General features: G+C 44.5%; 3 protein-coding genes across 3 annotated transcripts; 1 reads left to right on the plus strand and 2 right to left on the minus strand.

The window, feature by feature from the left end:
• The first annotated feature begins 1 nt into the window (after position 1).
• mrps22 (mitochondrial ribosomal protein S22) lies at positions 2-4,869 on the plus strand. The gene is made up of 8 exons (XM_030402337.1): positions 2-162; positions 887-1,044; positions 1,145-1,309; positions 1,699-1,842; positions 3,155-3,238; positions 3,489-3,634; positions 3,756-3,864; positions 4,458-4,869. The coding sequence occupies exons 1-8, from the start codon at positions 36-38 to the stop codon at positions 4,548-4,550; spliced, it is 1,026 nt and encodes a 341-aa protein (XP_030258197.1). The 5' UTR covers positions 2-35; the 3' UTR covers positions 4,551-4,869.
• Positions 4,870-4,903: 34 nt separating this feature from the next.
• On the minus strand, positions 4,904-17,616 carry LOC115572341 (COPI coat complex subunit beta 2). Its single transcript, XM_030402327.1, has 22 exons — positions 17,505-17,616; positions 16,707-16,844; positions 16,489-16,575; positions 15,929-16,055; positions 15,660-15,808; positions 15,112-15,258; positions 14,116-14,215; positions 13,846-13,988; positions 12,991-13,190; positions 12,278-12,388; positions 11,683-11,771; positions 11,494-11,600; positions 11,259-11,402; positions 11,030-11,160; positions 10,588-10,795; positions 10,148-10,258; positions 9,385-9,599; positions 9,163-9,255; positions 8,683-8,863; positions 8,363-8,434; positions 6,287-7,324; positions 4,904-6,050 (listed from the first exon to the last, which is right to left on the minus strand). Exons 1-22 carry the CDS (start codon positions 17,505-17,507, stop codon positions 5,961-5,963), a joined length of 3,684 nt encoding a protein of 1,227 aa, XP_030258187.1. The 5' UTR covers positions 17,508-17,616; the 3' UTR covers positions 4,904-5,960.
• Positions 17,617-19,116: 1,500 nt separating this feature from the next.
• LOC115595849 (retinol-binding protein 2) lies at positions 19,117-21,356 on the minus strand. The gene is made up of 4 exons (XM_030440677.1): positions 21,194-21,356; positions 19,895-20,073; positions 19,632-19,733; positions 19,117-19,279 (listed from the first exon to the last, which is right to left on the minus strand). Exons 1-4 carry the CDS (start codon positions 21,264-21,266, stop codon positions 19,226-19,228), a joined length of 408 nt encoding a protein of 135 aa, XP_030296537.1. The 5' UTR covers positions 21,267-21,356; the 3' UTR covers positions 19,117-19,225.
• Positions 21,357-27,833: the final 6,477 nt, after the last annotated feature.

Below are 27,833 nucleotides of genomic sequence, written 5' to 3' on the forward strand. Positions count from 1 at the left end.
AGGTCAGGTCGCCTCGATATGAGGTAATAACAAACATGGCGGCGCTCGGTACAGCACGGTGCTTATTTCGGAGCTACTCTCGGGCGAAAAATGTTCAGAAGAGCAAGCAAATGTTGGCGAGGTGTACCACCAGGACGCTCTGTAGTGCAACACAAGATAACGGTATGTTTCAATGCAGCGAACATCATTGTTACTGACTCATTTTCTTACGTGTAACACTGACCTTGTAGCGTGTGTCGCCAGCGTCGATTCTTTCAGTGCGGGTGTCTCACTCCCTTAACAAATCTGCCTCTTCAACGTCACCTCACACATTGACACGGATGTAGACCATGTAGAAGAACACTTGATATCTTTCCAAATTCATTTGAGTGTTTGTATAAATTCGGCATTGCGTTCGGTAGTTTGCTAATGAAGTGTCCCCAGCTTTCCAGAAGTCTTACCTTACTGGTTAATAGCCCTGGCTAGCAATTGCGTTGACCTGAAAATCGCTAACAGCGTGAATTTCAACCAAATAATATGGCAGAATGTACGGTAAAATGAATCAAAACAGATACAAGTTTAAATTGCAGGTCGTATTGGAGAGGGGAGTTGCATGAATTTCGAAATGTCCAACGATAAACTAGCTAGTTACTGCCACAGCTCTTGTCAACATTTCCGTTAAATATGATGATATTTGTAAGGGAGTCTGGTGTGTGTTCCTTACGACAAGTTAGGAAACATGCAGTAGATGTCCAGTTACATTCCAGTCGTGGCCACTCACCGTAGGTTGTAACAGCAAACAAGGTTAGATGATTTGAGCTAAATGAGTGAAATTCAAATGCTAATGTTTATGGGTGCAGTGGGTGTGGTTTGTACATGTGATTAACTCCCGTCACTTTTCATCCAGCCCTCTCAGACGGTGCAAAGCCACAGTTCACGGATCCAGCTGTGCAGGACATCCTCACCAGGATAACAGGCCTGGACCTGCAAAAAGTGTTCCGACCCATTAAGCAAGAGCTGAAACCGCCCACATATAAACTCATGACGGACGAGCAACTGCAGCAGGTACCCTTTGGATGAACCATAATAACTTCTCAATCACACACGCTCGAACTCACCCGGCCCTGTAGCACCTGTCTAACTAATCCCTTGTGTGTGTTCCCAGGCGATGGAGTCAGCCAAAGAAGAGGCTAAGAAGCTGCTTCAGATGCCGCCCGTCCTGCCAGAGAGGAAGCCCATCAACGATGTGCTGTCCGAGGATAAGATCCTGGATGGCATGGACACAGCCAAATACGTCTTCACAGACATCACCTACGACATCCCACACAGGGTTGGCACATGGCTTTATTTTGTGTAAATGTGTGTAACTGAGGGTTAGATGGGGGGATTAAAGAGTCAGCATGGGTTTTATTGCAGTGTGTGGAGCTGCTCACATATCATGCATTGTTTTCTTGTCTATAGAAGTTGGTTAGGTTTTATAAAATAATTTAGTTAGTTTAAATTAAACAATCTATCTTTGAGGTGTCATCCTTGCTGCTCAGTTGTTTTTATTAGTTTCTATACTTTTGATTCCAACTTGTATAAAAAATGTCCAAACTTTTTTTCCTTTATGTTCTTTCGTTATCTGTATAAATAAAGTATGTAGCACAAATTTGTACTTTGATAATGCACTAGGGACATTTCTCACTATACACATTATATGCTTTATTATTCCTCCAGGAGAGGTTCATTGTTGTACGGGAGCCCAATGGCACCCTCAGGAAGGCAACCTGGGAGGAGAGAGACCGGCTCATACAGACCTACTTCCCAAAGGACAAACGCAAAATCGTACCACCTCTCATCTTCAAGGAGGAAAACCTCAAGGTAGGAGAAGTCTGCCTGCAGCCTCCTCCTGTTATACTGAGCAGATCAGAGATGACCGCCTCTACTGTGGTGACATTAATATAAGAATAGTCTTCCCACTTCACGTAAAGTTTCCCCATTTCTCCAGGAAATTTGACCTGCAAGATAAACTGGCTTTACATAATGTTAATTTCGAATACATGCCAAGGTTTGTGTACGTACATTTGGATTCTTTCCACTTGTTTTGTTGATCACTTTCTCTTAGGCAGAACAGCATCTGCATTTCCTTTGTGCAATGCCTTGTGGGACAAAAGGTTACTTCAACAGCAGTAAAAAATCAAGGGGTTTCGTACCCACACTTATTTTATTTGGTTCCCAGAGGGAACCCACTTTATCATCTATGTTTATGTGATATCGCCACCTGTCGATCAGTGGGATTATGTGAAACTATTTGCAGTAGAGTGTATTGTGTCACGCATGTGCACAAAACAGACAAATCGATGCCCCACTCGTAACAAAAACCCAAAACATCACAAGGTAGTGAGTGTTCTACTGCTGCAGGTCAAAATGTTTGTACTGAAAAACACTTGTTATACAGAGTTCTTTAACATCACGCTCCTCACAAAACTATTTTGTTCCCTGTTTAAATCAAAAGTGTTCGATTCAGCATGTAGGATTATTACCCTGTTTACAATCTTTTTTTGTTTTTATGCTCTCAGTAACATGACTATGTAAATCAAGCTAATGTGCAAAACAGACAGTAATCAAACAGAAATTAAACAGAATACCCCCCAAAATCTGGAAATGACACAGATAAATTGGTATGTATGTGCCTACAGTACATGACTTTTTTTTTTTTTTTTTTAACTTATAATGCAGAAAAGGATGCCTGGGATAATGATTAAAAAGCAAATATGTTTACTCTTTAAATGCACTGGTGTCACTTTTGGCAATAACATGTTTTGTTACACTGTAAATTATACTTCCTCCATAACATGTCACAAGTGTTTTATAACACACATACAACATATATTTGAGTGATAATTGCAAAGAATGCATGTTTTGCGGACTTCCTAATATCAGTACTGGCATCCTCCCTAATTATCCATTTTCAGTCAGGCTGTAGCAGTTACTCTGGGTCACAAATGTGCATGCAAACACACTCAGTGATAAAGCTATAACTGTCATCTCTGAGATGGGAAGGTCTGTGAGGTCTGTAAACATTAGTCCAGTCATGAGGAGAGTCTAATCAGGCACAATAAGTAAAAACACCTGTGTGGCTGTCCAATGAGTATCTAAAGGCTTTTCCCATTTATTCACGTCTCTCTGTTAGATGGTGTTTTCCCAGGACCGTCATGAGGACGTGTTGAACATGTGCCTGGTCCAATTTGAGCCAGACTCCTCAGACTACATCAGGGTGAGATGACATTGATTTTCCTGTTATTTTGACCTGATCACCAACTGCACTGAAATCTGCAGACTGTACTTGGGCTGTTAAAGCATGAAATCGCCACAGTCAGGTTCTATATTTTCTTTAGGTCACTTGATATGCGAGTGTAAAATGGGAACAAGAGTGTGGATTGGAAGCTAATGAATTTGATGTGAGGAGCATTGTGCAGAACATCCAGTGAAGTTAGGATCATACTCTATTCTGAACACGTGTCTAGGTCCATGCAGCTACCTACGAGGATCTGGAAAAGCACGGCAAATATGAGCTGCTGCGCTCCACCAGACATTTCGGGGGCATGACCTGGTACCTGGTCAACGCTCGCAGGGTGGACGGGCTCATAGTGGATTTGCTGAAGAGAGAGCTGTGAGTCGTGTCTGTCTTTTGTCAGTACTGTAGCCTTATTTTAAATTGAGTTACACCAGCCACTGTACCTGCCAACAGAAAGGATGCGGCCTAAGCCCCCAGTTTGTGTGTTTGTGTCCAGGCTCCAGGATGCAGTGAGCCTAGTGTCCCTGTTCCACATGGTCCACCCACACAGTGAGTCAGCCCAGGAAGCTGCCAGCCAGCAGGCTACTGGCACCGACCTGCTGAAGGTGAGAACACACAAACTTGACAGGAAATATCTGCTGACTCGTAGCTATTTTACACTTATACTCACTTTGCTCTTTTATATATTATTTATTGCCATTTGATCCAGACATTTCCGAGGTCATATAAATGGTGTCCCTTAGGCATTGGAGTGAATCAGAACTCAGTGTAGCTCTTGAGAGGTCACGTCAAGGCTGTCTCATCTAAGGTTTCCTGTGTTAGAGGTTTGGGTTTGTCTCCAGCGTGGGAACTGCGGGGCCAAGCCCGGGACACATCAGGTCTTATTAGCGCTCACATCCCCTCGGCCTTGAAGCAGAGGGGAGCGACATTGAGAATGACAGCCATTTAATGTGAAAGGTTAGCGGCAGGAGACACGGGTGTGCGTCTGTCTGCACAGCCACAATCGCACAAGGCCTCTCATTTAGTCACGCTTCTTTGTGGAGCGCATACTTAGCTGTGTTTTATTAGTCGGGCACTAAAGGAATTAATACTTGTACTTCTACTGTACTTTTTTTTTTTTGCTCAGCACTGACCTTGACAGAATTTGTGTGACCTTTCTCTCCTCCGTCATGCTGACATCTGACCTTTGTCCTTGCAGATTTATGCCCAGAAGGAGTCCCAGAGGGCGGGCTACATCGAGCTTGCCCTGCAGGCCTATGAACAGATAGCTGATAAGAGCTCCGCCGCCTGACTGCCCTGCTTCTAGATAGAAATATAAAAATTGATCCACAATAAAGAAACCAGAGGAATGGACTAAAAATAGTACAAAATCTCAAGGTTCTGTCACTGTTTGGGGTGAAAACTGAAAGAGGTACACTTCAGTCATCGACTTGAATCAGTGTAGTAACGGCTTGTAAGACCTGTGAGGTTTGTCATTCATCCATGTAAAGAACCTGTAGGAGATCGCTGTTATTGTCTATATGTGAATTTCATTAAGACGGCTGAGTGAAACCCGATGTGTAGAGACAAATTATGTACATAACGAAATAAAGATCTTTCTACTTGTGTGACGTGTTGTTGGAGCGAAATAACTGCAGGCCTGGGTAACATGGAAAACTTTATTTATATAATTCACTTTTCAAGTCCAGTCGATACCATCCAAACACAATCTTAAGAAAACACATTTAAGGCACCTGTAACAGAAACATACTGTACATTCAGTTTATCTGATAAACTAAAGGCAGCGGTTTGTGTGAATACAAGCTTTGGGAAGTAAACGTGCACCAAACTATTAAAACGTGAACAACAAAAGAGGTAATACAGGCACTGAGTACAACCACATGGGGGAGTTGTGATCTAAATCATGGGCTTGTTCGACCTTACTGAATGCATAGTTACAAAAATCATGGCATTCAGAAAACACAGGCTGCCTCGTCGCAGATAAAATAAAAATAGTATTCTAATGAGCTAAAAATCCAGCAGGAATGTTAGAAAAAAAACTTCCCCTCAAGAATGAAAGGAATATTAAAAAAAACTTGACTTCCTCGATGGTCTGGATAACACCCTGATCAACAGTGGTGTCGCACTGTATGTGGAAGAAGAAGAGGTACTGGGTGTAATTCCTTATTTTACATGCTGGTGGACACAGCAGTCAGCTAGTTAAGCTTTCTACCCCTAAAACTCAGATTTTTTTGTAAACTGGTGACACATTAGTAATGTGAGAGCACTTTCATTACTAACCGCCACGATGGCTCTAACATGGTTAAAAGAGAAAATGTTAAGAATAAAAAGGGTCAGCAACAGGTCTTAGCTTTATGTCTTTGGCTGCAGTGCATCATTTCTAAACACGTACGTCTTTGCGCGTCTTGTCTCAGCTTCCCCTTTAATACATTTGTGTCCCTTGTCATCTACCATTATTACCTTTACTCCCAAAGGCCACTGCATGTGTCTGGTCTCCCAGACAGAGCTGAAACACAGTCGAACCTGCCTTCTTGGAGATATGCTTAAAGTTATGACTATTGAGTCGTACAGTACCACACAGACAACGTCTTTAGTCTGTTGACAGCTTATTGTTGTCCTGGAAAAACAGCCCTTTCTGTTCTTTGGTCACTGAAAAAAACAAAAAAAACTGCAGAGTCCGGCTTGTGAACGTTTTTTCCCTCTAATCATTCAAGAAATCGTCATCCAGGTTGACATCTGTGGTGTCGATGTCTTCCAGGTCAAAGTTGTCCAGATCCAGATCATCCAGGGCCTGCAGGTCCAACAGAATATATGTAGTTAAGACAGCCTCAGTTATAATGAGCAAAGATAGATGATTTAAACCTTTACACTTTGTATGCGAGTGTGTAGACGCCACGCTTGTTAAGTCCTTGAAAGACATTTTGGTTTGTATTTTAAATAATAGATTATCAGCCCGGTATATGGGAATTTCATTATGCATCCGTCCAGCGTGTACCATGCATCTCTAAAAATAACCCTGAAACTTACATCCTCATTCAGCTCGGCCTCGAGGTCCTCTGCCATCTCCTCAGTTCCCTCGGGAGCTGCCTCCTGCTCTGCTACGTCGCCCTCTGCGGGGACGGCTGCTGGGGATAAAACCTCTGGCTCAGCCCGCAGAGGCGCAGCAGGCTCCAGGTTGTCCTCGGGCTTCACTGGGAGTGTTGTGGTTAGCTCCTCTGGTTCCGGTTCTGGAGCTGTGACTGGCTTCAGTACTGTCGGTATATCTCCAAATGGGTCTAGCAGTGGATCGAGGGCCAAATCTGAAACGGTCTGGGCTTGGACAGGCGCGTCCAGCACTGGACTGTGTGTGTTTTCAAAGGAGATCAGCTCCTCCACCGCTACAGGTGATGGTGCAGTTTCTGAGACGAGCTCCTCAGTCACATGAGTCTCTGCTGCTGCTGCTGTATCTGTGACGGTTGGTGCTTCAGAGGAGATGATGTCCGTTTCCACTTCTTCTTCAACAGACATTGCCTCAGTTGCTATAGACTCTGTTATATCGGTATCAACTATCAGACCAGTCTCCACTAGGACATCCTCTGTGGCTATGGTTTCTGTCTTCACTGTCTCACTTGGCGTTTCTTCTGTTGCCATGACGGTTTCTGCTGTTGTCTCAGTTAGTGTTTCAGCGGCAGCGGTAACATCATCGGCGGCTGGAGAAATGTCCTCCACCTCCGTCTCAGCTGATGATCTGACATCTTCCACGGGGCTGGACTGTACCACCTCTGGCTCTGTCGGGGTCATCTCTGTGGTCGACTGTGATACGTCTTCCTCTTCAGAGACTGAAGCCTCCTCCGATTTAGTGACGGCGACAGATTCTGCTTGGTGCGGTTCGACGTGCTCCTCCGTCACTGCGACAGGCACAGGGGATGACGGTGCTGGGATGGACTCTTCTTCCGTTGACGACACAGGATCAATAATCTCCTGTTTCGGTGGAATGAGTTCGTCCACCTCTTCTGGTTCTGCAGGTGCAGCTTCTGCCGCTGCTGCTGCTGCCATGACGGGTTCATTCCTGCTCTTCATGACTTCCTGTATATGGAACAAGAAGAATTGCAATTCTGTTGGAAAGGATAGCTTCACAAGTCTATCTGCATACATACATCTGCAGGATGAATAACAGCACTGTTATTCTAAATCCTACTGAAGTTGAGTACGACACAAATGTGTTTTTTTGTGGACTTTTTCTCTCGTCTTTGCTTTGTGCTATTTAAAGGAAACCATCTGAGAAGTTTTCGAGGCAAAAGTCTCCCAACCAGAAGCTGCTTTGTTTGAAGAGGTCAGAAGGCAGATGGGTTACGAACAACTGACTGGTCTTATCTTTAACAATACATTTTTTTTTTATGTGAAAGACCTTAAAAGGGTTGGAATATATGTTTAATATAGCATAAAATGGAAACGCTCAAATGAGGTAAAACATTTGTATTTCAGCGCAGTACTTCTTTACTGTCCATTTGGTTTTCGGTCACTGTAACTGTTCCTCCTTCTCATGTCGGCCACGAAGAGATCCCTTTCAGAAGCAATTTCAGTGCAACATTAAAGGGACGGCTGACAAAAATCCACCGTCCCTGTTCTGTGCAAACATTCAATCTTAAATTCCGCAGTAACTAATGAGGCCAGAGCTGTCAGAGTTAGACAACTCGGTTGTCAATCCTCCAAAGCTTTTTCGGAGCAAAATTCCTTCTTTTGTGTTTTACCCAGACAGTACTGTGAAGCAAAGAAACAAAAACACTTTAACTTTACATAGACAGCCACCTCATTAGTCAGGCTCAGACTGCTGAAGCCTCACATTAGCTTTGGATCGACCCTTTGTTTAGTCTCTGATCTCTCCACAAAACAACCATTCGGGATCTCTTTAAAGTCTGTACGGACTGCAGGAACAATAACCATTCCCAGTAATTGTTTGGATGCAGATAGCAGCCACCATCTTGGGCAAACAAAAAAAAATCTTCCAGTAGCTGTTTTGCTATCAGATGTTCATGTGGTAATGGCGTCCATTTTTTTTGTTCACAGGGTCAGTTAAAGCAGAGACAAGTTGAGTCGTGTAGAGCTGCGGGTCGTGATCCTCACCTCTGGCTCGTTCAGCCCTCCTTTGAGCACAAAACTCGAAAATTCCTCCAGAACATCACGGTCCTCATTTGGCTGGAGAATAACGAGACAGGCAAAAATGTCATTTCAAACGGCACGCTTAGCGTATGAGCGGTTAATCCGTATGATTCAACAAATGATGTAACGGCAAAGAAATCGTATGGGAGACCAAATCCCATTTCAACAACCGACTGAACATTCTCTGCAGAAATGGATCCATTTATGTGCATAATTTATGATGAAGTCAATCCCCATCGTTTATTTGAGTTTTTTTTAGCATAGCTCGTTCGACTTCCACTGACCGTGATGAGTGGGTATTCTGCAGCGGGCCTGACCCTGACGTGAGTCTCCTTGAGATACTGCTCAGCAAGCACGGCTTGCTGGAGGCCAGGGAACAGGTTGCCGTACTGGCCGGGGTCAGCCAGAGCATCTGCTGCCTTCTGGTTGACCTTGGACAGACTCTCCTTCCACAGCCCCACCACCCTGGAGGAAAGGAAACGTATGCAGCTCACCGCTGATGAATAATGTAAATATACTCACAGATACGGATACTGCCATCATCATAAACTTTCAGGAATAAGGACATTGTAAAGTTTTGCCTTCTGGTAAAAAAAAAAAAAAAAAACCCATGTCATTTTATTTTAATTACAGGCAGACAGCTACATGCAAAGCTTCTGCTCGACACATATGGATATGGGACGATTGTTTGCACACAAACGCAGTCTGCACACTGGAGCTCAACACCCGGGCATGTGCTGTGCACTCGGCAGAACCGACTTTACCTTGACACATGGCTGGGCAGATACGTTCTCGCCAGAAATGCAGCCTCTGGCAATCGATCTGTTTTGATGAGAAGCTCCAGACATTTGTCCAATCTGGGCAAACACGAGAAAGGAAAGCAGAAAAAATTCAAATAGTTTGCCAACACGTACAAGTTCACCGAAACGTGGATTCAAACAAAGCTTCCCGTCCCGTCCCGTCCCTCTCCCTCTTCTTCCACCCACCGTCCCTGCATGAAGCAGGTGAGAAAGGCCACGTTGGTCTTCCCGTCCCTCTCCGCCCCCTCTGCCAGCTTGCCCACCATGTCGGCGTTGCCCGAGGCGGTGGCCAACAGCAATAATCCCCCGTAATCCTGAGCTTGGTGCAGACACTCCTGGGCCAAGCTAAACTGGCACTTTGTCGTGGCGAGCTCTGCCAGCTGCTTCCATTTCTGCTCTGACTGGAGCCCCCACATGTCAAGGTGCCAAAGAGACAGGAGAGAGGATTATCACAGGAGGGGAGGCATGAACCTCAACAATACGCTGAGAAGCGCTCACTGAGTGTGGGAGGCCGGGGCTCGTGACTCACAATGACACGTTCTATGTACGTTATCCGGCATATTACACAGATACTAATGAAAGAAAAAACATTCGAAACTAAAATTGATTTTGAATATGTCGTACCAAGCTCCCCAATAAGACAGATTTGTAATGAGGAAAGAACCAGGCTTAAGCTGCCATGACCAAATAATACAAAAGTGACCACGTTTACTCATCTGTTTACTTTCAAGGCCTTGATTTGTTCCTTCAAATTCTTTAACTTTAGTATTTTCAAGAACCTGTGAGGACGCTGTTGACAGCCTACGCCCCACATATTGTATCATTTTTCTTAAGTGCAAATGATAAATGTTACATTTTTACACTAACAGCTAAGACGGCATACTGATGACGAGTATGGGTTCACGGCTTTCATCTTGTTTTCGTGCTCATGTGACAGCAGTGCTCTCACCTCTGCCTCCAAGGCCAGCTCGTAGGCTATCTTCACCTCTCCCAGCTGCAGGGCCAGTTCAAACTTGTGTTCTGGGTCAGTGGACACAGCCAGGGCCTGCTGCCTGAAGCCCTACACGGCACGAGAAGAAACAAAAAGCACATCTTGATATTTCTGTTCCATACGTTCTGCTCCATCATCCGTCTTTTATGTAAAGCACAGCCGGCGGCGGCAGTGGAGGACTGGATGTGCGAAACTGTCGGTGTGAAAACGTGAAGCGGTAAAGGAGACTGCGTGAGAGGGAAAACCATCCCCGTGGTTAATATATTTCAAAAGAAGCACACGAGAATTCTGCCCAGATGTTTTACTCCATCTGTCCGCCTGATGTTCTTTAAATGATGCATTCACGAAACCCTGAGTCTACCAAAGCACAGAGGTGCACACAAGGGGTCAAAATGTACCTGTTTCTCCAAAAAGTGGGCTACCCTGATCCTCTGCTCCTTGGGGATTGTGGGTAGAACCTTGTCGGCAGTGCCGAAGTCCCTCCTCATGACAGCTGTTTGGTATTCCAGCACAGACAGCAGCAGGGAGAAGCTGATGACGTTCAGCTCCTTGTCTCCCAGGTAGAGACGGTCGTCCTTGGGGATGTAACCCAGCAGGTACATGGTCCTACACACCGGGAGAGAGAGACAGGGAGGCTTTCAGGCACTTCTTTTGAGAATTTTCTTTAATGGCATTTCGAATGTACGCGATGAAAATGGACGGAAAAGTTAGACGGCATGAGACACAGAGTAGATTCAAAGCCATTCAGCAGAATTTTCCCAGCATGCCAGGGATGTGATGGCAGAGTGCTGACATACACTTGCTCTGTCCTGCTGCCTTACAGGTACACATGCATCGTACCTGTCGAGGTGAGCAACGGTGATGATCTCTCCTCCGACATAGTAGTTGAGTCTGTTGAGAGAGCTGGTGAAGATGAAGCAGTCTCCCACCCAAACCCCTGTCTTCACCACCTCTGGGACCTCCCCCAGGACCTGATGAGCAGGGCGTGACACAATTTAGTTAGTTAAAAACAAAGACATCAAGGCTGGCAAAAACGAAATAAAAATGTCCGCTCTCTAAGATTATACACCTCGAAGGCGTCCTCTATCCCATCTTCTGGGATAGTTTCCTTGGACTCCACGGCTGCTGCCACTCTCTCCGGCTGGTAGCGCAGCACAAAGAAAGACTCATCTGTGGCGATAGACACGAGCTCCCCAGAGTCAGACCAGAAGATCTGAAGACAGAGAGACAAGATATTATTTTTTTAAAAAAAGGGGCAATACACAACTTGTTGGAAATGTGAGAGCTGTGACAGTGCGACCCACATGTTTAGGCTGGATCTCGATGCGGCGGATCAGTTCTGCGGTCTCCCAGTCGTAGAAGGCCAGGCCGCTGTTTGACCTCACTCCCAGCAAGAAGCCCCCGAAGATACCTGCAGGACAGCAGGTTAGCAAGAATCACACACACACAAAAACTGTCGTGTCAAAAGAGAAAAAAACGGTAATGAAGCTCACCTTCTGCCCCAAAGTCAGGTTTAAACGCCTTCTTCTCTTTAAAGTTCTTAAATACTTTGACCATACTGTTGCCTTCCCTGGTGGCATACCTGTGAAAATAGTGTACACACATTGCAAAATGAAGTTTATAACTGGTATATAGAATAATTTGACATTTTGGGAGATGCACCCGATCGCTTTCATTCTAAAAAATGAAGCTAAAGCCAAAATGCAATAGCTAAGTTAGCTTAGCGTACTGTAAAGATTGGAATCAGGGGGACACAGCGAGCCCGGCTCTGCCCGAAGTTAAAAATAATCTACCTATTAGCATCTCTAGGCTAGCTGAAATGTGTTCCGTTAATTAGTGAGCTGGTGGGCAAATTTCTTTACTTTGTGCAGAGCCAAGCTAGCTTTTCCTGTTATTTTTAGTCCGTATGCTACGCTATGCTAATCGCCTGATGCCTCCTCCATCATAACGAAGACACAGACGTGAGAGTGGTATCAATCTTCCCGTCCAACTCTCAGCGAGAAAGCGGATATGTGTATTTCCCAAAATGTCTACCTGCTCCTTTAAGTGGTTACGCTGAACTGCTCCTTTAAGGCGTGTAGGACTTACTGCGAGGAGTCATGCGCCCAGACAAATTCTTGAGCTGTGCCGAAGCTCTTGTTCCTCAGGGCCATGGCGGTGTAGATGATGTACTCCCCATCTCCGCACACCATCACAAACCTGCAAAGACACCAAACACAAGCAACCTGGATGTAAGACGACATTTTGGAGCCTCGACTAAGGATGATACATACAATTCAAAAGAACCGACACAAACATGCAGTCAAGATGTCATTCAGACTTCATTCAATCAATCAATGCCTGATCTGAAGGGCTCAGGGGAGAGATTTAGCCGTATTATCAACCAAAGTGAGATGTGCTGTTACTCCAAATCATGTAAAAAACTATCAATCTCTGTTAATAGATCAAATCAGGACAAACATTCAGACAAATAGTATGTATTTTGAACAGCAATACACAAATCATCAGTATAAAACATGTCCAAAACTTGCTCTATGACGCCATACATGATCAGAGGTTGTCAAATAAAGACCTCCGCACATGAAGACGATATTTTAATCTCGAGTGAGTTTGGAGAGGTGGCGGGAAAATGATATTTCGTGTAACTGAAGTGTAACTAAGGACTACGCGTGATAAAGCAACCAAGCACATTTCTGTGAGGTGAAAAGGAAAGAACATCCAACAACCCCACAATTTTACGCGAGTGCTTCTCAGTCTCTAACGCCACCACCGCTTCCACCCACGGCACGCCGACGCCTCACCTCCCGTTGGGGCTGTGCTGGATGGTCTGAGGGTAGATCTCACAGCTGCCCATGTCTTTGACACCCAGCGGCAGCCTCTCCCCGTCCCTGACCTCCGTGTCTCCCATGGCCTTCAGGTTGGCCTGCTGCACCTCGGAGTGGCGGGCCCACATGACCTTCCCACTGGAGTCCATGGACATGGCCGGCTCCTCCCGACCCAGCTGGGACAGAAAGGAGAGACGGGAGACGAGGGGTGAGGTGCGAGATAAGACAAAAGAGATAAAGGAAGGAGGGGGTTTTCATATTACCGGTCAATAAATGTTCATTCGGCTTATACAATCTAGTGTATGATGCGCTCCAACTGAGGGCGTTTCATGACTGCCAATAGCTGTTGTTGAGGATAAAAAAGGTCATGACCTCTATTTCCCCGGAGGATTTGTGGGCTTTAATAACCTGAAAATGTTGTCTACGGTTTAAAATTAGACCGCTAACGTTCAATTTTCTGTTAACAAGAGATTACTGACACTATTTCTGAAGTCTGAGGCTCCTAGCTGCCGTCCTCAGGGCCCCACTGACAAAAGAGGGGAATCCAAGAGCCCGGTGATCGGACCCTGTGCACAAGTTAAAGTGACTGTGGGCTGAAATTGGGAAAAACTCTACTGACTGAATGATAATTGTTTGAAACTTTTTTTAGATTTTCTGTGAGGACGGGCTCATATATGTTTACAGCCTGTCATTTTTCACTCTGACCATGCTGAGACCATTAACCTTTACATTCTTTAAAACTGTAATTTCAGTCAAACACATGAGGAAATAGGAGGAACACAGTACGGTACGCAGCGCTTGGAAATGTCGACAGGTTTTTCCTAGACAGACCTTGATGATGATGCTGCCTTCATCGTAGCCTATGGCCACACTGTTGGAGCCAGGCTGGCCACTTATACACCACACCCTCTCCATGCCGTAGTTGAGCGTGTTTTCTAGTCGGTAGGTGTTGGAGTGCCACACTCGAACTGTGCCTGCGGAAAAAGCAAAGAGACCAAACTGAACCACGGTGCCGTACTTACTGCTTTTTGGCTACAGGTTTTTGTGTGCGTATGTGCGTGTGTGTCGCATTAAATGGTTTCATTTAAACACACAGCGTACCATCCTCGGAGCCTGTGAGGATGATGGGCAGCTCTGGATGGAAGCTGACGCAGGTCACGTTCTGGGCGTGACCCTCCAGAGTCTGAACGCAGGTTTTGTTCTGGCAGATAAAGACACGCAGAGCACGCACACACACACACACACACCACACACACACACACTCATCAGATAATGTCACATGTCAACACTGAACTACACCTTTTATATCCTAACTGTTCAGGCGTGTATCTTACTATTGTGTGTTGAGTTTTATTTCACATATTAAATGCATGCTAGACATTGTTTTAGAGAACTTGTCATTTTGTTTTCAGAATAGGAAATAATCAGTATTTTGTATTGGGACCCAACCATCCTGTTATCGCCATAAAGATGAAACTATATCTACTGCTTCTGCTGTCCTTACATATACTGTTTATAGGAGATCCACATGAGCTTTGCTGTAAATCTCCGTTATGGATAAAAACTGACCTAATAAATAAGAAAGGAGGCATGCAAGAACGATTTCTATTAGGTTAACCAGATTCTTGGCTCTGGGGTCAAAAGACGTGTACATAGTTCCACAACTAAGGGTTTGGTGAGGCATTTTTTAATAATGAAACAAGTCAACAGCAGTCTTCTCAGAGAATCTGTTCGCTGAGAGTAAAGATCAGTGGGTTGATGGTTCGGAAATGAACCCAGTGGTGGGCAGGTCAAATATGTTTCTGAGAAGCAAAGATCTTTATGTGTCAGTTGAGATTTGGCATCGGTTCAGTGTAATGTGTGAATGTTCCAGTGTGTTTCCTGTTGCCCTTTCTACCGGGCACTGTGCAGTGTTCTTTTAATAAGATAAATACGTACGGATGACACTCTCGAATCGACCGAATCAGCTGTTATGAAACATGTAGAGTAGATTGTAAGTTGGAGATAATGTGGAAGATAAGATAAAAAAAAAGCTCTTAATCAGGATAAGGTGTATGCTTGTAGCAGTTCTTTTCAGTACGCAGTCCGTTCTGTTACCTGATAATCCCAGATCTTCACCAGGCGGTCGTCGGCCCCCGATATGAGGTAGGGCTTGTCCCCTCCGCTGTAGTAGTCGATGCAGTTCACGCCCTTCTCGTGGCCTTCCAGAGTGAAGTTGGGAGTCTTTGAGCCCAGCTGCCACACCTGTACAGCACACACACGGAGAAGGAACATGCAGAGAAAGAGGGTTTAGGAGCGTGTCCGACAGGAGCAACCAACGACATTTTCATATTTTGTAGAGTGTTGTAAAAATCTGTACAATGGAGTCAATTTGTGACAAGTGTAAACAAATGAGGCCTTTATCTCGCAGCAGTTGTGTTGTTTGTGGTTGTGTTTCTCAAACGTGAGACCACATTACCCATAAACCCCGTTCCCTGTGACTGCATGTCCCTGCCTCTCCCACATTGTCTGTCACCTAATTGTTCACCTTCATTCTAACTGGAGGAACAGCACCTTTTTTCTGTTTGTGCCCTGAAGCAGTCTTCTTTTGTGTGCTCCTGCAAACATTTGCATGTGCGTGCGTGTGTGCATGTGCGTGTGTATACCTTAATGGTTCTGTCCAGAGAGGCGCTGGCAAACTGGTTGTTGTCTTTGGGGTTGATGACGATCTCCATGACGTAGTGAGTGTGCCCCTCGAACACTTGGCTGCACGACCACTTCCTGTCCCAGTCCCACAGCTTGATCAACATGTCATCTGAAAACACACACACACACACACACACACACACACACACTTACTTAGGATATCTGAAAATGCCATTTAAAATATGAACTTCCAGCGTTGTTTGTGAGTGTGTGTGTGGTCCCCTCATACCGCTGCTGGTGAGGATGTAGGGCTGTGTAGGGTGGACGGCGATGCAGCGGATGTAGTCAGCGTGAGCCTCGAACATGTGAACTCGCTCCAGAGTGTTGTAGTTGAACACACGGATCAGCATGTCATCCTGGGGAACGGGCACAGAGATCGTGAAACACAAAAAGCAATCACACCGATGTATCTGGCTGCGGATGCTGCCCCTGAAGAGCATCCCTGCCTAATGCACCCTGGGTAGAGAACAACAGGTCGCCAAATCCAGGCCAGATTTGGCGACAAGGTCAGGTTTTACCTTAAAGGACAGGTTTCACCCAAGAAAATTAATATTCAGTCATTATTTACTTAGCTTTATGTCGATGGAAAGTCAAGTTAAGTAGACGGCGACTTGCTATAAAACGTTCAAAAACAACCAAAAACGCACTTAAAATTGCTCCAGCCATCTTATCCAGTTTAACCCAAGTCTCTGGTAGCCCCGAGATCCTACACTAATTCAAAAACACACACTGAAAAAGAAGATAACTTTAATAAGCACATGGCCGCTCTCATTGAGTTCAAACACTTACTGCTCCGGCGATGACCCAGTGTTTCCTGGCCACAAACTTGGCCACTCTGACAGGCAGGTCACACAGCTCGAACGTTTTCACCATCGTCTGCACACACAGCAACCCAAACGGGGAAATCAACATTACAGACGATCAAAAAAAAAAGCTTGGATGAATCAAATATGAAGCGACTGCGTGTGTGTGTGTGTTAGAGGAATGTGGAACGGGCTGATAGTGACCTGTGACTCGTGGTTCCACACCACCAGAGTGCCGCTGTAGAGGCTGACCACCATCCACGGCTCAGTGGGGTGCAGGTCCACGCTCTTCACCCGGTCTGACCGGGCCGTCAGCTTCCGCTTGATGTCCAACCGCAGAGGCTGTAATGGAGATATCAAGAGAGAGATATCAATCAGCATCCGTCTAATCAGGTAACTAATCGGCCGCTCTCAACGACAGCTGATGCTCTTTGTCCATTCAGCAGTCAGCAGCCTGTGCTTGACATACAGTCTTGTACGGCCTGGTCTGCAGTGCACATACCTTTAATTCAGTGATTTTTACCATTTTGAATGTCAGGTCACTGTGTACTGTTTTTCAGGTTTTGGGGACGGTTCTGGAGGGGGCGTGTCTGTTGATACTACCCATTCCACATTTTATGTGCATGACTGCTCCAGAGTGACTGGGCCCTCTCTACTAGATTCATACCAATGAAAAATGCGCAGTCCTTTCTTTTAACTACTTTTAACAATGCCATGGATGTAAAGTTAAAACTCCTGCATTATGCAAATATGACTTTCTTGTCATACTTTGTGAAAAAAAAAATAGCTTTAACTCAGTTGATTAGACGGTAGTCAACTTTCTGGAATCCTCTTGTTGCATATGGTCGCTGTACACACTGCCAGCCGTGCGTTTTGCGTGTTTCCAACTCTGATGTTAAAGTTCGTGGGTTGTCGTTTCACGCACACGGACAGAAGAACAAACCCCACAGTGATCGACACGCCAGCACAGTTAAAGTACTTTAGTTAGTCTGTTCCGCCTACCATGTTTCCACGTCAGTGAGTCTGCGGTGCTGTACAGTAGAGTCACCGGCCTGCCTGCTGCTGCTACCGTCGTGTTCCTCCTGTGGAGCCCACTGGACAAAGTTTGGTGACAAAGTGCAAGGACAGAAACACATTCATTTCCGGTATGAATTTTCACAATAAATCTCAAACGTTCCCTAAAACTATATGTAAAACTATATACATTTGGTTATTGTTATTAATATTGTTATTCCTATTATTATTATTTTTATTATTATTATCATTATTATTATTATTATTATTATTATTATTATTGTTATTATTATTATTATTATTATCAACATTATTTGTATTATTTATATTAGTGGTATTGATTGAGTAATCATGTATTAATATAATAATCTGAATAACAACCATCTGAGTAAATAGACTCCACCTTTCACTAGCTCTGTGTGTACAGTTCCGAGAAGAACAGTGATATGCAATAGTTAAAACTCTCTTATATGAACAGCAGATGGACAATAACATACACTGGCTACGTAAAGGTCGAAAGGTTAGAAGTTAAAAAACCATACACATAGTACAAGGGTGTGTGGGAGGGCTGGAATAAACACTGCACTGGCAGTGTTAAAAGCTACTATAAGTGCCTTGGCTACACAGTAAGTGCTTTGCATGTGTAGTTGTCTAGATACAGGAAATACAGCCTGCTCTAATTTACATTTTATGAAATAAGATCAGATGTAGTCTGCATCTTGTTGCACAATGTGTATTTTGTGCTCCCAAGGCTGACATTCTGTGCTAACCACCAATAAGTATAAAAGTTTCTTCTTTTCAAAATTTCCTTCAGCTTTATGTTTGTAAATGCAACGCTTTTATTTTGGAAATAATTCACCCCACTTCCGGTTACGGTCTCTCTGTCGCTGTCTGACTTGACGCAGCTTCTTTTGGCGACGTGGATCCTCCAGCGCTTCCTGTGGGGAGCAGCTCAAGATCCGGCAGGGAAGCAGAACATGTTGTACCTGATAGGTCGACCTACACTGCAAACAAACACAGGCTGTCCTTGAACAGCCCGCAAACTTTACTACTCTTAAACCTGCAATTTGCCAGGCAAGTGCAGAATCGTGAGCGTGGATTCAATGGGTCTTCGAGCTTCTGCAAATATTGTTGAAATAAAAAAGTCAGGTTGAATAAAAGGCCTTAACTTTTTTTTTTTTTTTTGCAGTGTATCGCCAGAGTCTCTCTCTGCTCTAATTATTTATCTAATTCTAAATAGATATTCAGTTAGTAATTTTTATAAGAGAAAACACTTTAAGTATAAGTCTATTTCAAAATGTTCATAAATACATAAAGCAGTCACTATGTGTCAAATCTTAAACACACACACACACAAACACGAACACACATATATACATAATATGTGTTTGTATGTATATATATATATATATATATATACACACACATATATGTATGTATGTATGTATGTATGTATGTTCGTATATACTATATGTATATACTGTATATACATACATATACATGGAAAATATGTGTGTATATATAAACATGAAATGCGTGATAAACTCACTGCTGAACTAAAGGGGACAGGAAATCAATAAAAACACCAGAAATGAAAAGGACATTAGTATTAAATCAATTTATTACGGGTATTCACAGTTACATTATAAATAGACAGCAACATGCATCACATGACGGGCAGCTTCGTTGAGACCGAGGTGGTTCCCATCTTACTGGCTCTTCTTAAATGTTTGGTGGCAGACTTTGTCAAGCACATGGATTTCCTGAGGGAGAAGGAGAGGGGAGACCTTTAAACTGCGAGTCCAGCGTGATGCAACGAATGTCAGCGTCTGTGTTACACAATCAGGTAAGAGCTCCCACCCATATGTTTTAGATAGTGGTTCATTATCACTTTTATTGTTATTGCCCGCAGTTCTGAGATAAGTTAGCCTGATTAGTCTGATCTAATTGAAGGCTGAGATGGATTTCATCATGCAAGTGGAGGGATAATGTTTTGTTTGCTCTGCTGTTTAATGTGGCTGAATCTGCTGGCTGCTGCTGCACCTGTGATCGCACACGGGATGTTTCAAACCCTTCTATAACTCTGCCCAAACTCTGCGTGACACCTCCGCTCACCAGGTGTAGCAGGTCTCCCTCGATCCATTGTCTCCAGCCGCGGTTTTCTTTCTCTCCCTTCTGGACGCACACCAGCTTGTCTCCGTCCCAGGTAACCAGTGTCTGATATCACCACGCAGACAAAGCATCATTTTATAGGTTAGTATCAAAAAATTGTGTTTCATATTCATCATCAGTCACTCCGTAGTTGCTCTTACTCAAAATATGTAATCGAGAGCACTACCTCCCTCGGGTGTGTATGAAATACATGAAAGCTGTCCCACCTTGACCTTCCGGTTGTCCAGGGCCTTTGTCTGCTCCTCAAACTCCTCTCCTATGGTGAAGTTGACCTCGTAGTTCCTGAAGGTGCTGAGGGTCTTCGTTTCAAACTTGTCTCCATTCTGGACGATTATTTTTGTCTGATGCAGGTGGACGGCTATCTTCCTGGTGGCGAAGTCAATGTCTGCAAACACACACACACACACACACACACACACACACACACACACACACACACACACAGAAGAACCAATGGGATATAAGGTCGATGGCAGGAGTCAATTTCCCATCCTGGCTTAGCGTGTAGTTTGACCCAGTCGTTATGTGCACAGACACACCGTGAGCAAACATCCAGGGACACACATGACAGCGCAGGCCACTTATTCTGATTCCTCTCCGGCTGGCCGTTTTGACAGTCTCATTTACCCTTTAAAAAATGACCTTGCTCCGAGTCAAAATGGGCCTAAATGAGTTTCTCCGCCCCGTTCAGCACCGGGCCCGGCCACAGAGAAACACCCACCCCGACCGTTTTAGATATTCATATCCCATTTGCCTTAAAGTGAAAATTCAATTTCCCCCCATCACTCTTACAGATGAGGCCCCCTACATTTACCCATCTAAATCATATTTTTGACCCATTTCCATAAGGATGTCATTTTCCTATCCGCTCGATGGAAATGAGGTGCAGGCGCTCAGGATTTCCTGGATTTTGTGTGAGCTGAGTGTACCGGGGGTTGTTTTATGAATTGCAGATAGAGTTGTGAATAATGGAAGTGTTTCTTGGCCTGATCAATGATAGCTCAACATCAGGCTCTCTCCCCCTCTCTCACTCTCTCTCTCTCTCTCTCTCTGTCTCTCACTGTCTTTTTTTATCTTTTTTTATTAAATGATGAGCTGGCCCGCTGCCTGATCCTGGGTCTGAGTCCGTCTTCCTCTTTTCCTGCGTATCAGGAAGATGAAAATGCAGAAAGGAGTGAATCAATATTTATTTGGCGTGGTAACAGACGGCAACCTCTCAGAGAGTGGAGGTTAACTTGGCCTGACAGGGGCTCAATGAGGAAATGAAGCAGTGCAACAGTATACCTCTTCCCCCCCCCCCCCCCCCCCCCCCACACTGCTGCTCTCTCACTCTTTCTGTGACACTCCTACCAGATTTGCTGCCCGGGACTCACTTCCCGCTCGGCTGCATCTTCGAATGTTACCCGCTAATTGACTCCTGTTCCGTTTTCTCCCCAGAGTTACAAGCCTCGGTCCCCCCTTCTTACGATATGCCGTTATGCATTGAGTAGGCAGTCAGAACTCACCTAAGCCTTTCATGACATCCTCGAAGTTCTCGTTGCTCACCATCTCCCAGCGTCCATTGTAATCAGCAGGCATGTTGGACCGGCGTTCAGTGGTATTTGCCGTTACTGTGGGTTGGTCTGTCAAACTGAGGGAGAGAGTGCAAGGGCCCAACCCTTTTTATACACTCTCTGTGTGTGTGCACGCGTGTGTGTGTGTGCACGAGGACCAAAGGACAGGGTCAGCCTGATAATTTCCCCAGGGCAGTGTTTGTATGTTTGTGTGTGTGTGTGTGTCTGTGTATGTGTGTGTGTGTGTGTGTGATGTTAAGTTTGTGCATTCGAAACACACTCCTTCCTTTTTATGCGTGTATGTTTGCAGTATTTTCCGTGTTATACCACCCCAGTGTTTGTGCACATGCATTATGCGCCTGTGCACTAAGTGTGTGCACACTCACTTGGATGCACTTAAAGAGTCTGCTGTACTTTCAATCCGCATTTCCTCCCGGCGCGCCGGCTCTAGCAGTTACTCGTTCTAATGTGGTGGTATGGAGGGAGGTTGGATGGAGAGGAGCAGGGACACTGACGAATGCTTGGGTCTATCCGGCTGCAGTGGAAAGTTTCCTCTCCGGTTTCATATCAAGGAACAAAGTTCAAGTGAAGAAATTTTGTTGACTCGATTGCAACTCCACCACAGCTTTTAGACTAAAGTTGAGACACTTTCTGCGTAACTGCTTTTTGAGAGTCTTGACTTTAAGCCCACTTTAACATTGCCTGAATCAGCCGGAGCCAGTGGAGTGTTAGCATGTGTGCATATACTTACTACCAATGTTTTTGTGTGCTGGTTTATGCAAAAGTGGCCACAGTCTGTTGTCTGATCTTCAATTGCCATCTAATACCTCTTATTGTTCTTTAAGGCCGACGCTACAGAGACTGTCTCTCAACAGGAGCCGCGATCAATACAGTTTGTGGAGTTCTCCGGATGTCTTTAGAAGGGCTGAAGTGCTTTTGATAAGCTGCGGTCATGGTATGGGTTTCACAACCGCTCTATCTGACACCGACACCAATTTGATCTGGGAGCGATAGGATTGTACATTATGTGGAGGGTCAAAGGTGAGGCGGTCGCTGTGTGTCATCCTGTATCAGAGCTGATAAGTTGCCTGCATCTACAGAAAAAACTTATCTCTAACACACAGCCAAAGATCAGATTGCAATGTCTAATTGAACTCCCTCACCTAATTTTTAACCATTTCTCCCTTTTGTGCGATGACAACCACCAATATTATTGTCTGCAAACGGTTTCGTATATATTTTCCAACACATATAACCATCAAACACTTTGGGTGACCATCTCATTTGCCAGAATAATTGTTGACAACATGCGTTTCTGCAAATGATGCATATGCTGAAATCCAAGCTTTCTTTATGTGTCTTTCGGCTTCATTTTCAATTCCATTTTATGACAATGTTGTGCTTATGGTCTATTTAGATTTAGGCACAAAAACACTTGGTCAGGGATTTAAGGAAATGTTCATGTTTTGGCTTCAGAAACCTGTTTTGGCCGCCACAAACAGGCTGGAGATGTCTCAAGGTCTCCTTAAAAATATCAAGTGCTTTCATACTTGAGATGTTTTGATTGAAGTGTCAACATGGTTCATAGCTTATGACACATACAAATGTAAATGTATTAGTGGTTTGCAGAAATGCTCACTGCTAACAGTTTGTCCTGGCGACTGGGCTGTTGGTGACCCATGTAGCCTCAAGCTAAGTCTTTAAAAAAATTTTTGAATGCATATCAACAATAGAAAACCTCATGTGAAAAACCTCACACAATCTCACCAGACTCTGTAGTTCCCCTAGGTTCCATGGCAAAATCTCAGCGTCCTTCAGCTCATTGTTTTGGTTTTATGCTCTGCAACTATTTTGATCAGCTCTCAACCCTCTGATCAGTCTTTTATTTAGCAGCAAAAAAAGCTAAGTAAACCCACTGTACACTGGTTAGCAACAAACGGAGGACAGGGAAATTGAAAGTTAGCAGCTGGGCTAGTGAGAATACAGGTGTGTAATACGGAGCGTACATTGGCCAGCTGGCTAGAAACAATTCAACTAAATGCCAATGTTGATGTGTGTCTGCTCGGCTATTTGCTAACACTACTTGATGGGCATAATATGTTAGTGGTCTGTCAAGTAATGTATTTTTAGAACAAAGCTCATATACTACATAGTTATACGGAATATTATGTTTGATGTTTAACCTAGCAAAATAATATACACCTGAAAAGGATACATCTTAGAATTTGCTGACGGTGCATCAATTTAGAAATATTATAAAACTATGCCAATTAAATATGGCATAAATATATATATATATACAAAACTCATAATACTACATTCTGCTGTAACAAATTGCATTTTTAATTTGCATTGTTTCAGCTGAATTAGCTATTTCTCAGTATGACCATAACTCAGTACCCCGCCAGCCCGTTTGAGCCCAGGGTCAAACGGGCTGGCAGGGTTTTCATATTGTTCAGATCGTTAGAAACAATAAACTTTAAAGGCCCTGAAAATATATTCTCATGAAACGCTTCATGAATGCACAAACCTCTTACCTTCCATTATCTCACATTACACAGTCCATTTGTGTTTTTGTTTTTTTCTCTCACTGGTTTGAAGTGGGCGGGGCTCAGCTGGTAAAAGGTGACGTCACCCTGTATTGAATCGAGATCCGAATATAGTTTGTCGTGTGCTCGTGTGATCAAGCTACACAGCGACGTTGGAGTGGTAAAGTCTTACTGTTAATCATACTTAAGGAGGTCTTTTTCCTGACCTATGACTGGTGCTTATTAATTCCTGAATATTCAGTGTAATAGATTTCAACCAACATTTTGGATAACATTAAAGCATTTTAAAATGTGTTTATTTCTTTATGATATAATGTGTAATTGTTGTGAAAGTCACTTGTCCCCACATATCTACATATTTCCATGACAAAGCGTTTTTTTTAAAGAAAGCGTTTTGATGGTCATCAAAATATAATCTGCACAACTTCAGGGTCGGATGAACATTTTGTTCCTTTCTAAGTGCTGTATCGTTGCCGTATATGCTGTATCTTATCCAAGAGACGCTTTCTCTGCTGCTAGGAATGATTTTTCACCTTCAGATGTGAGTGGACAGCAGAGTGTACTTACATCTGACGGAGAGAAAAAATCATTCCTTTGAGGACAACAGTGTAAACATCTTGGCCAGAGAAGACGGATGAATGAGAATCCATCTATGTCAAACTGGAACGACCGTCTTTGAATAGAGGAGGTGGCCCTCGACATGACTTGTCACCCGCCATCAATGCAGTACTGATCTCTTCCCCAGACAGTTTAACAACCATTCACACCTGTGGCTCATCTAGCCCCCAACAACCCACATGAAGGCCAGTCGGGTCAACAACCCACAAGAGGCCCTAACGACACTGAAACTCAGAGCTCGCACTTGTCCTCAACGACTCTGTAAGGACACTCCCACACAGAGTTTAAAACCCTGCAACTCCGATTCAGTTAGTTAGAGCTGGAGAAGCCTCTTGGATGAGAGGTGAAACGTCCTCGAGAAACTGAACCAAGCCCGGTTGCCCACGGTACGGCAACTAGAATTACCATGCCCTGGATGACTGAGAACCTTCATCAACAGTTTGTTCCTTTCGCCACACAGGGGCAATGTTGCTGCATACAAGTGTAAGTCAGGGCATCCTCCACCCTGTGCTCTGTGCAAAACAGCACCACATGTTATACTGTGATCAAAGTTAAGATGACAGAGAGCCATCTGGTAAGCGAGGGCCGGCTCGCTGCGAATCTGTTCTCCGCGGTTTGCTTTGCTTTTTTGTCAGGTGAATTGGAAGGAATTTGTTAGTTGTAAGAGTGGGTTAAAGACAGGCGAAGACTGTTTACAGCAAACAGCCCGACGAAGAATGAATGTGAATTTTTTTTTTTATGCACCACTTTTATCATTTAGAAAATGACAAGTAATCCTATAAGAAAAGAACCCACTTGCACATGCTCTCCCTGGTACACAGCATCTCATAAACGTATGCAAATGCAATTAGGGTAGTTTTAATAATGCATGACAGCGGATTCATTTTCAATTCTGCCTAATTCACACCTAATGGCACTTCCTGAGCCCCATAACCTTGGAGGCACACGCTCACACACACACACACACACACACACACAGTGCTAGCATTTCGGCGATCACACATGTGTTGGCTGCGCGTTGAACGCGCTCCAACATTTCTGCACAACTTGGCTGCAGTCCCCACCTCCGAGCATATCTGCTCCGCGTGCCGCGACACAGGAGCTGCGGATGATGATGATGACACGTGCAGCGTCTCGCTTTAAAACACACATCATATAGAACGGTCGACAGGCTGCGGAGTAATCCTGCGTTCCCATTTCCTGTGACTCCTCGTCTTTCCGCTCTCCCTCTGAGAGTTGAGTTGTCTTTTATCCTTCCATCTCAGCCCTAATCTTTCAACAGTGAGCCGTTGTGCATTGTGTTCGCATGCTGTGTCACTCTCCGCAGTACAGTTTCGATATCCTGTGCGATTCAATTCAATTTGCTTCATTAGCCCGGCATTCAAAGCAGTGTATTACTAAGTCTTTACATCCCCGTGCGGCTCCCACAGCGGCCCCGGCATCTCTTCCTCCTCCCTGTTGTTTCAAAACATCAAAGGTTAGATTAATCACAATCCTCAGCGGAGACAAATGACTGAGAGAAGTCTGACTCTTTGTTATGAAACCCTCGTCGTGGATTTCAGCAGAGAGTAGATATTGTAATATATTTTCATCCCACCCATGGACTCTAATAGTGCAGTGTCGTGCTGTGTGCTTTGATGTCCCAGAGAGAATTGAAAGAGCCCCAGCGTTCCCACACAATTGAATGATTTTTGCTTTTATCCTCCTCATGGAAGCCTTTCTGGAAGAGAAGGAGCTCAGCAGTGGTGTTACATGCATCAGTACAAAGATGAAAAGTAGCCGTGTTGGAGGAGATTGCACATACAGAGGGAATGCATGCCTACACGCATACAGAGAAAATCGCAATTTCAGACTCAAAGGACCTTTACAGTTTGACACTGAGGACAAAAGCCAGTCCATTTTATGGCCCCTGCACACTCACAAATAGTGTGAAGTCCTTTGGAGAGCAGAAAAATAATAGGTCTGCAGGTTGGACAGCCTTGATGTCAATAGATGTGGCCCATTCAGGTGCCACAGAGACACACGCTCAGAGAAAGGCATACGTACCTGTGGATTCATATTCTATTGTCAGGGTCACCCTGTGCGTAGGTGAGCTGCTTCATACAAATGCCCCCGGCTAAAAAAAAAACAGAAGAAGAAGAAGCTCTGTGTCCGTGCATTTCTCGTTCTGTCATGAATGCATGCATGTACTGTGCGCGCCTGCCTGTGGATGTTTGTCCATTTATGCATGCTAAATGCCTCACAGTGCCTGACCATCACCAGTCCGCTACACGCCCGCTTTGATCCGACACATACCAGCCTGCGCCCGAGCCCATTCTCCTCACCACGTCCAAGGAGCATAAATCAAATCCCATGTTCCACCTCTGCGTGTGTCATCCCCTCCCCCTGAGGGGAAATCTTGCGATCCTGACCTCCACCAATTCATGTTGCCGCTTCCTCACCCATCCAACCCGAGAAAGGAGCATCCAGATAATCATATCAAGAAAACTTACTGTAGGCTCTCTGCCATCTTTCACTTGTTTTTTTTTTCCCCCCGACTTTTTCTCCCTCAGGAAGTTTGAGCTAGAAAATAGAGGGGGGGAGAAGGGGATGACAATGCTAAATATTTCATGTGTTCCTCTTGGTAATTCCGTATGGTCGGAACGAGACCTCGTTTTCCACAGAAACATGAGCAACTGTGGGACTGATTGCGGGAGCCCGGGAAGCTCTGTGTTTCTCGCTATTTTTTGCTTCTCCGCTCCGAAATAGGCCTGGATAGTGATGCATAATGCATGGGGCTTCCTATGCGGAGCTGGAAAGGGCTGTGGGTCCTGAGGGATCAGCCGGGGAAAGGGTGTCCAGATTCGCATGCTGCAGAGGAGGGCCCGGCACGTCATAGAAAGGAGATGGAGGGAAATTATTACTAATCATGCCCTGTACACACTCCTGTGTTTCATTGTTAGTGGTACAGATTACTGTAATACTCCTGTTAGTTGTTATTGTTCTGGTTTTCTTATGCATCAGAGACACAAGACAAACTGTAGCGCACAGAATGCAGAGTCTGTCGAGTGCATCTTTCTGTCTTCCAGTGTGCACAACATATATACATGTATATATATATAAAAAAATACATTAGATATCTTTTTCAGAAGACCACAGGACTATGTCAAGCTGTGGTTGGGGTAAAAAAAAAACATTGACAGCCGTGTTTGTGGCCATCGAAGCAGGTGTTTCAAGCCAAAACATGACCTTTTCCTAACCCTGACCAAGTGGTCTTAAGTGAACAGCGAACCTAAAGAGATGTAAAGTCTTCACGTATGTGGTTTTGCAGTACTTTGCCATAGATGCGAAAGTGTCCAGCCTCCTCATTGCTCCACACTGATCCGCTGTTTTCATGCGCTCATATTATTCATCTCTTCAGCAGAGCGGAAGCCTCGGTGGACATT

This window comes from Sparus aurata, chromosome 2 (genome assembly GCF_900880675.1).
Source record: "Sparus aurata chromosome 2, fSpaAur1.1, whole genome shotgun sequence".
Lineage (NCBI taxonomy): Eukaryota > Metazoa > Chordata > Actinopteri > Spariformes > Sparidae > Sparus > Sparus aurata.

Excerpts from the sequence above, each read along its gene's own strand:
- mrps22 (XM_030402337.1), top strand. The coding sequence starts at position 36 with ATGGCGGCGCTCGGTACAGCACGGTGCTTATTTCGGAGCTACTCTCGG. Across the intron at positions 1,310-1,698 it reads CCTACGACATCCCACACAGG|GAGAGGTTCATTGTTGTACG; the intron begins GTTGGCACATGG and ends TTATTCCTCCAG. Across the intron at positions 3,865-4,457 it reads CTGGCACCGACCTGCTGAAG|ATTTATGCCCAGAAGGAGTC; the intron begins GTGAGAACACAC and ends TTGTCCTTGCAG.
- LOC115572341 (XM_030402327.1), bottom strand. Across the intron at positions 11,772-12,277 it reads TGGGCGCATGACTCCTCGCA|GTATGCCACCAGGGAAGGCA; the intron begins GTAAGTCCTACA and ends CTATTTTCACAG. Across the intron at positions 7,325-8,362 it reads GAGGGCTGAACGAGCCAGAG|GAAGTCATGAAGAGCAGGAA; the intron begins GTGAGGATCACG and ends TTCCATATACAG.
- LOC115595849 (XM_030440677.1), bottom strand. The coding sequence starts at position 21,266 with ATGCCTGCTGATTACAATGGACGCTGGGAGATGGTGAGCAACGAGAAC. Across the intron at positions 20,074-21,193 it reads GGATGTCATGAAAGGCTTAG|ACATTGACTTCGCCACCAGG; the intron begins GTGAGTTCTGAC and ends GTGTGTTTGCAG. Across the intron at positions 19,734-19,894 it reads TGGACAACCGGAAGGTCAAG|ACACTGGTTACCTGGGACGG; the intron begins GTGGGACAGCTT and ends TGGTGATATCAG.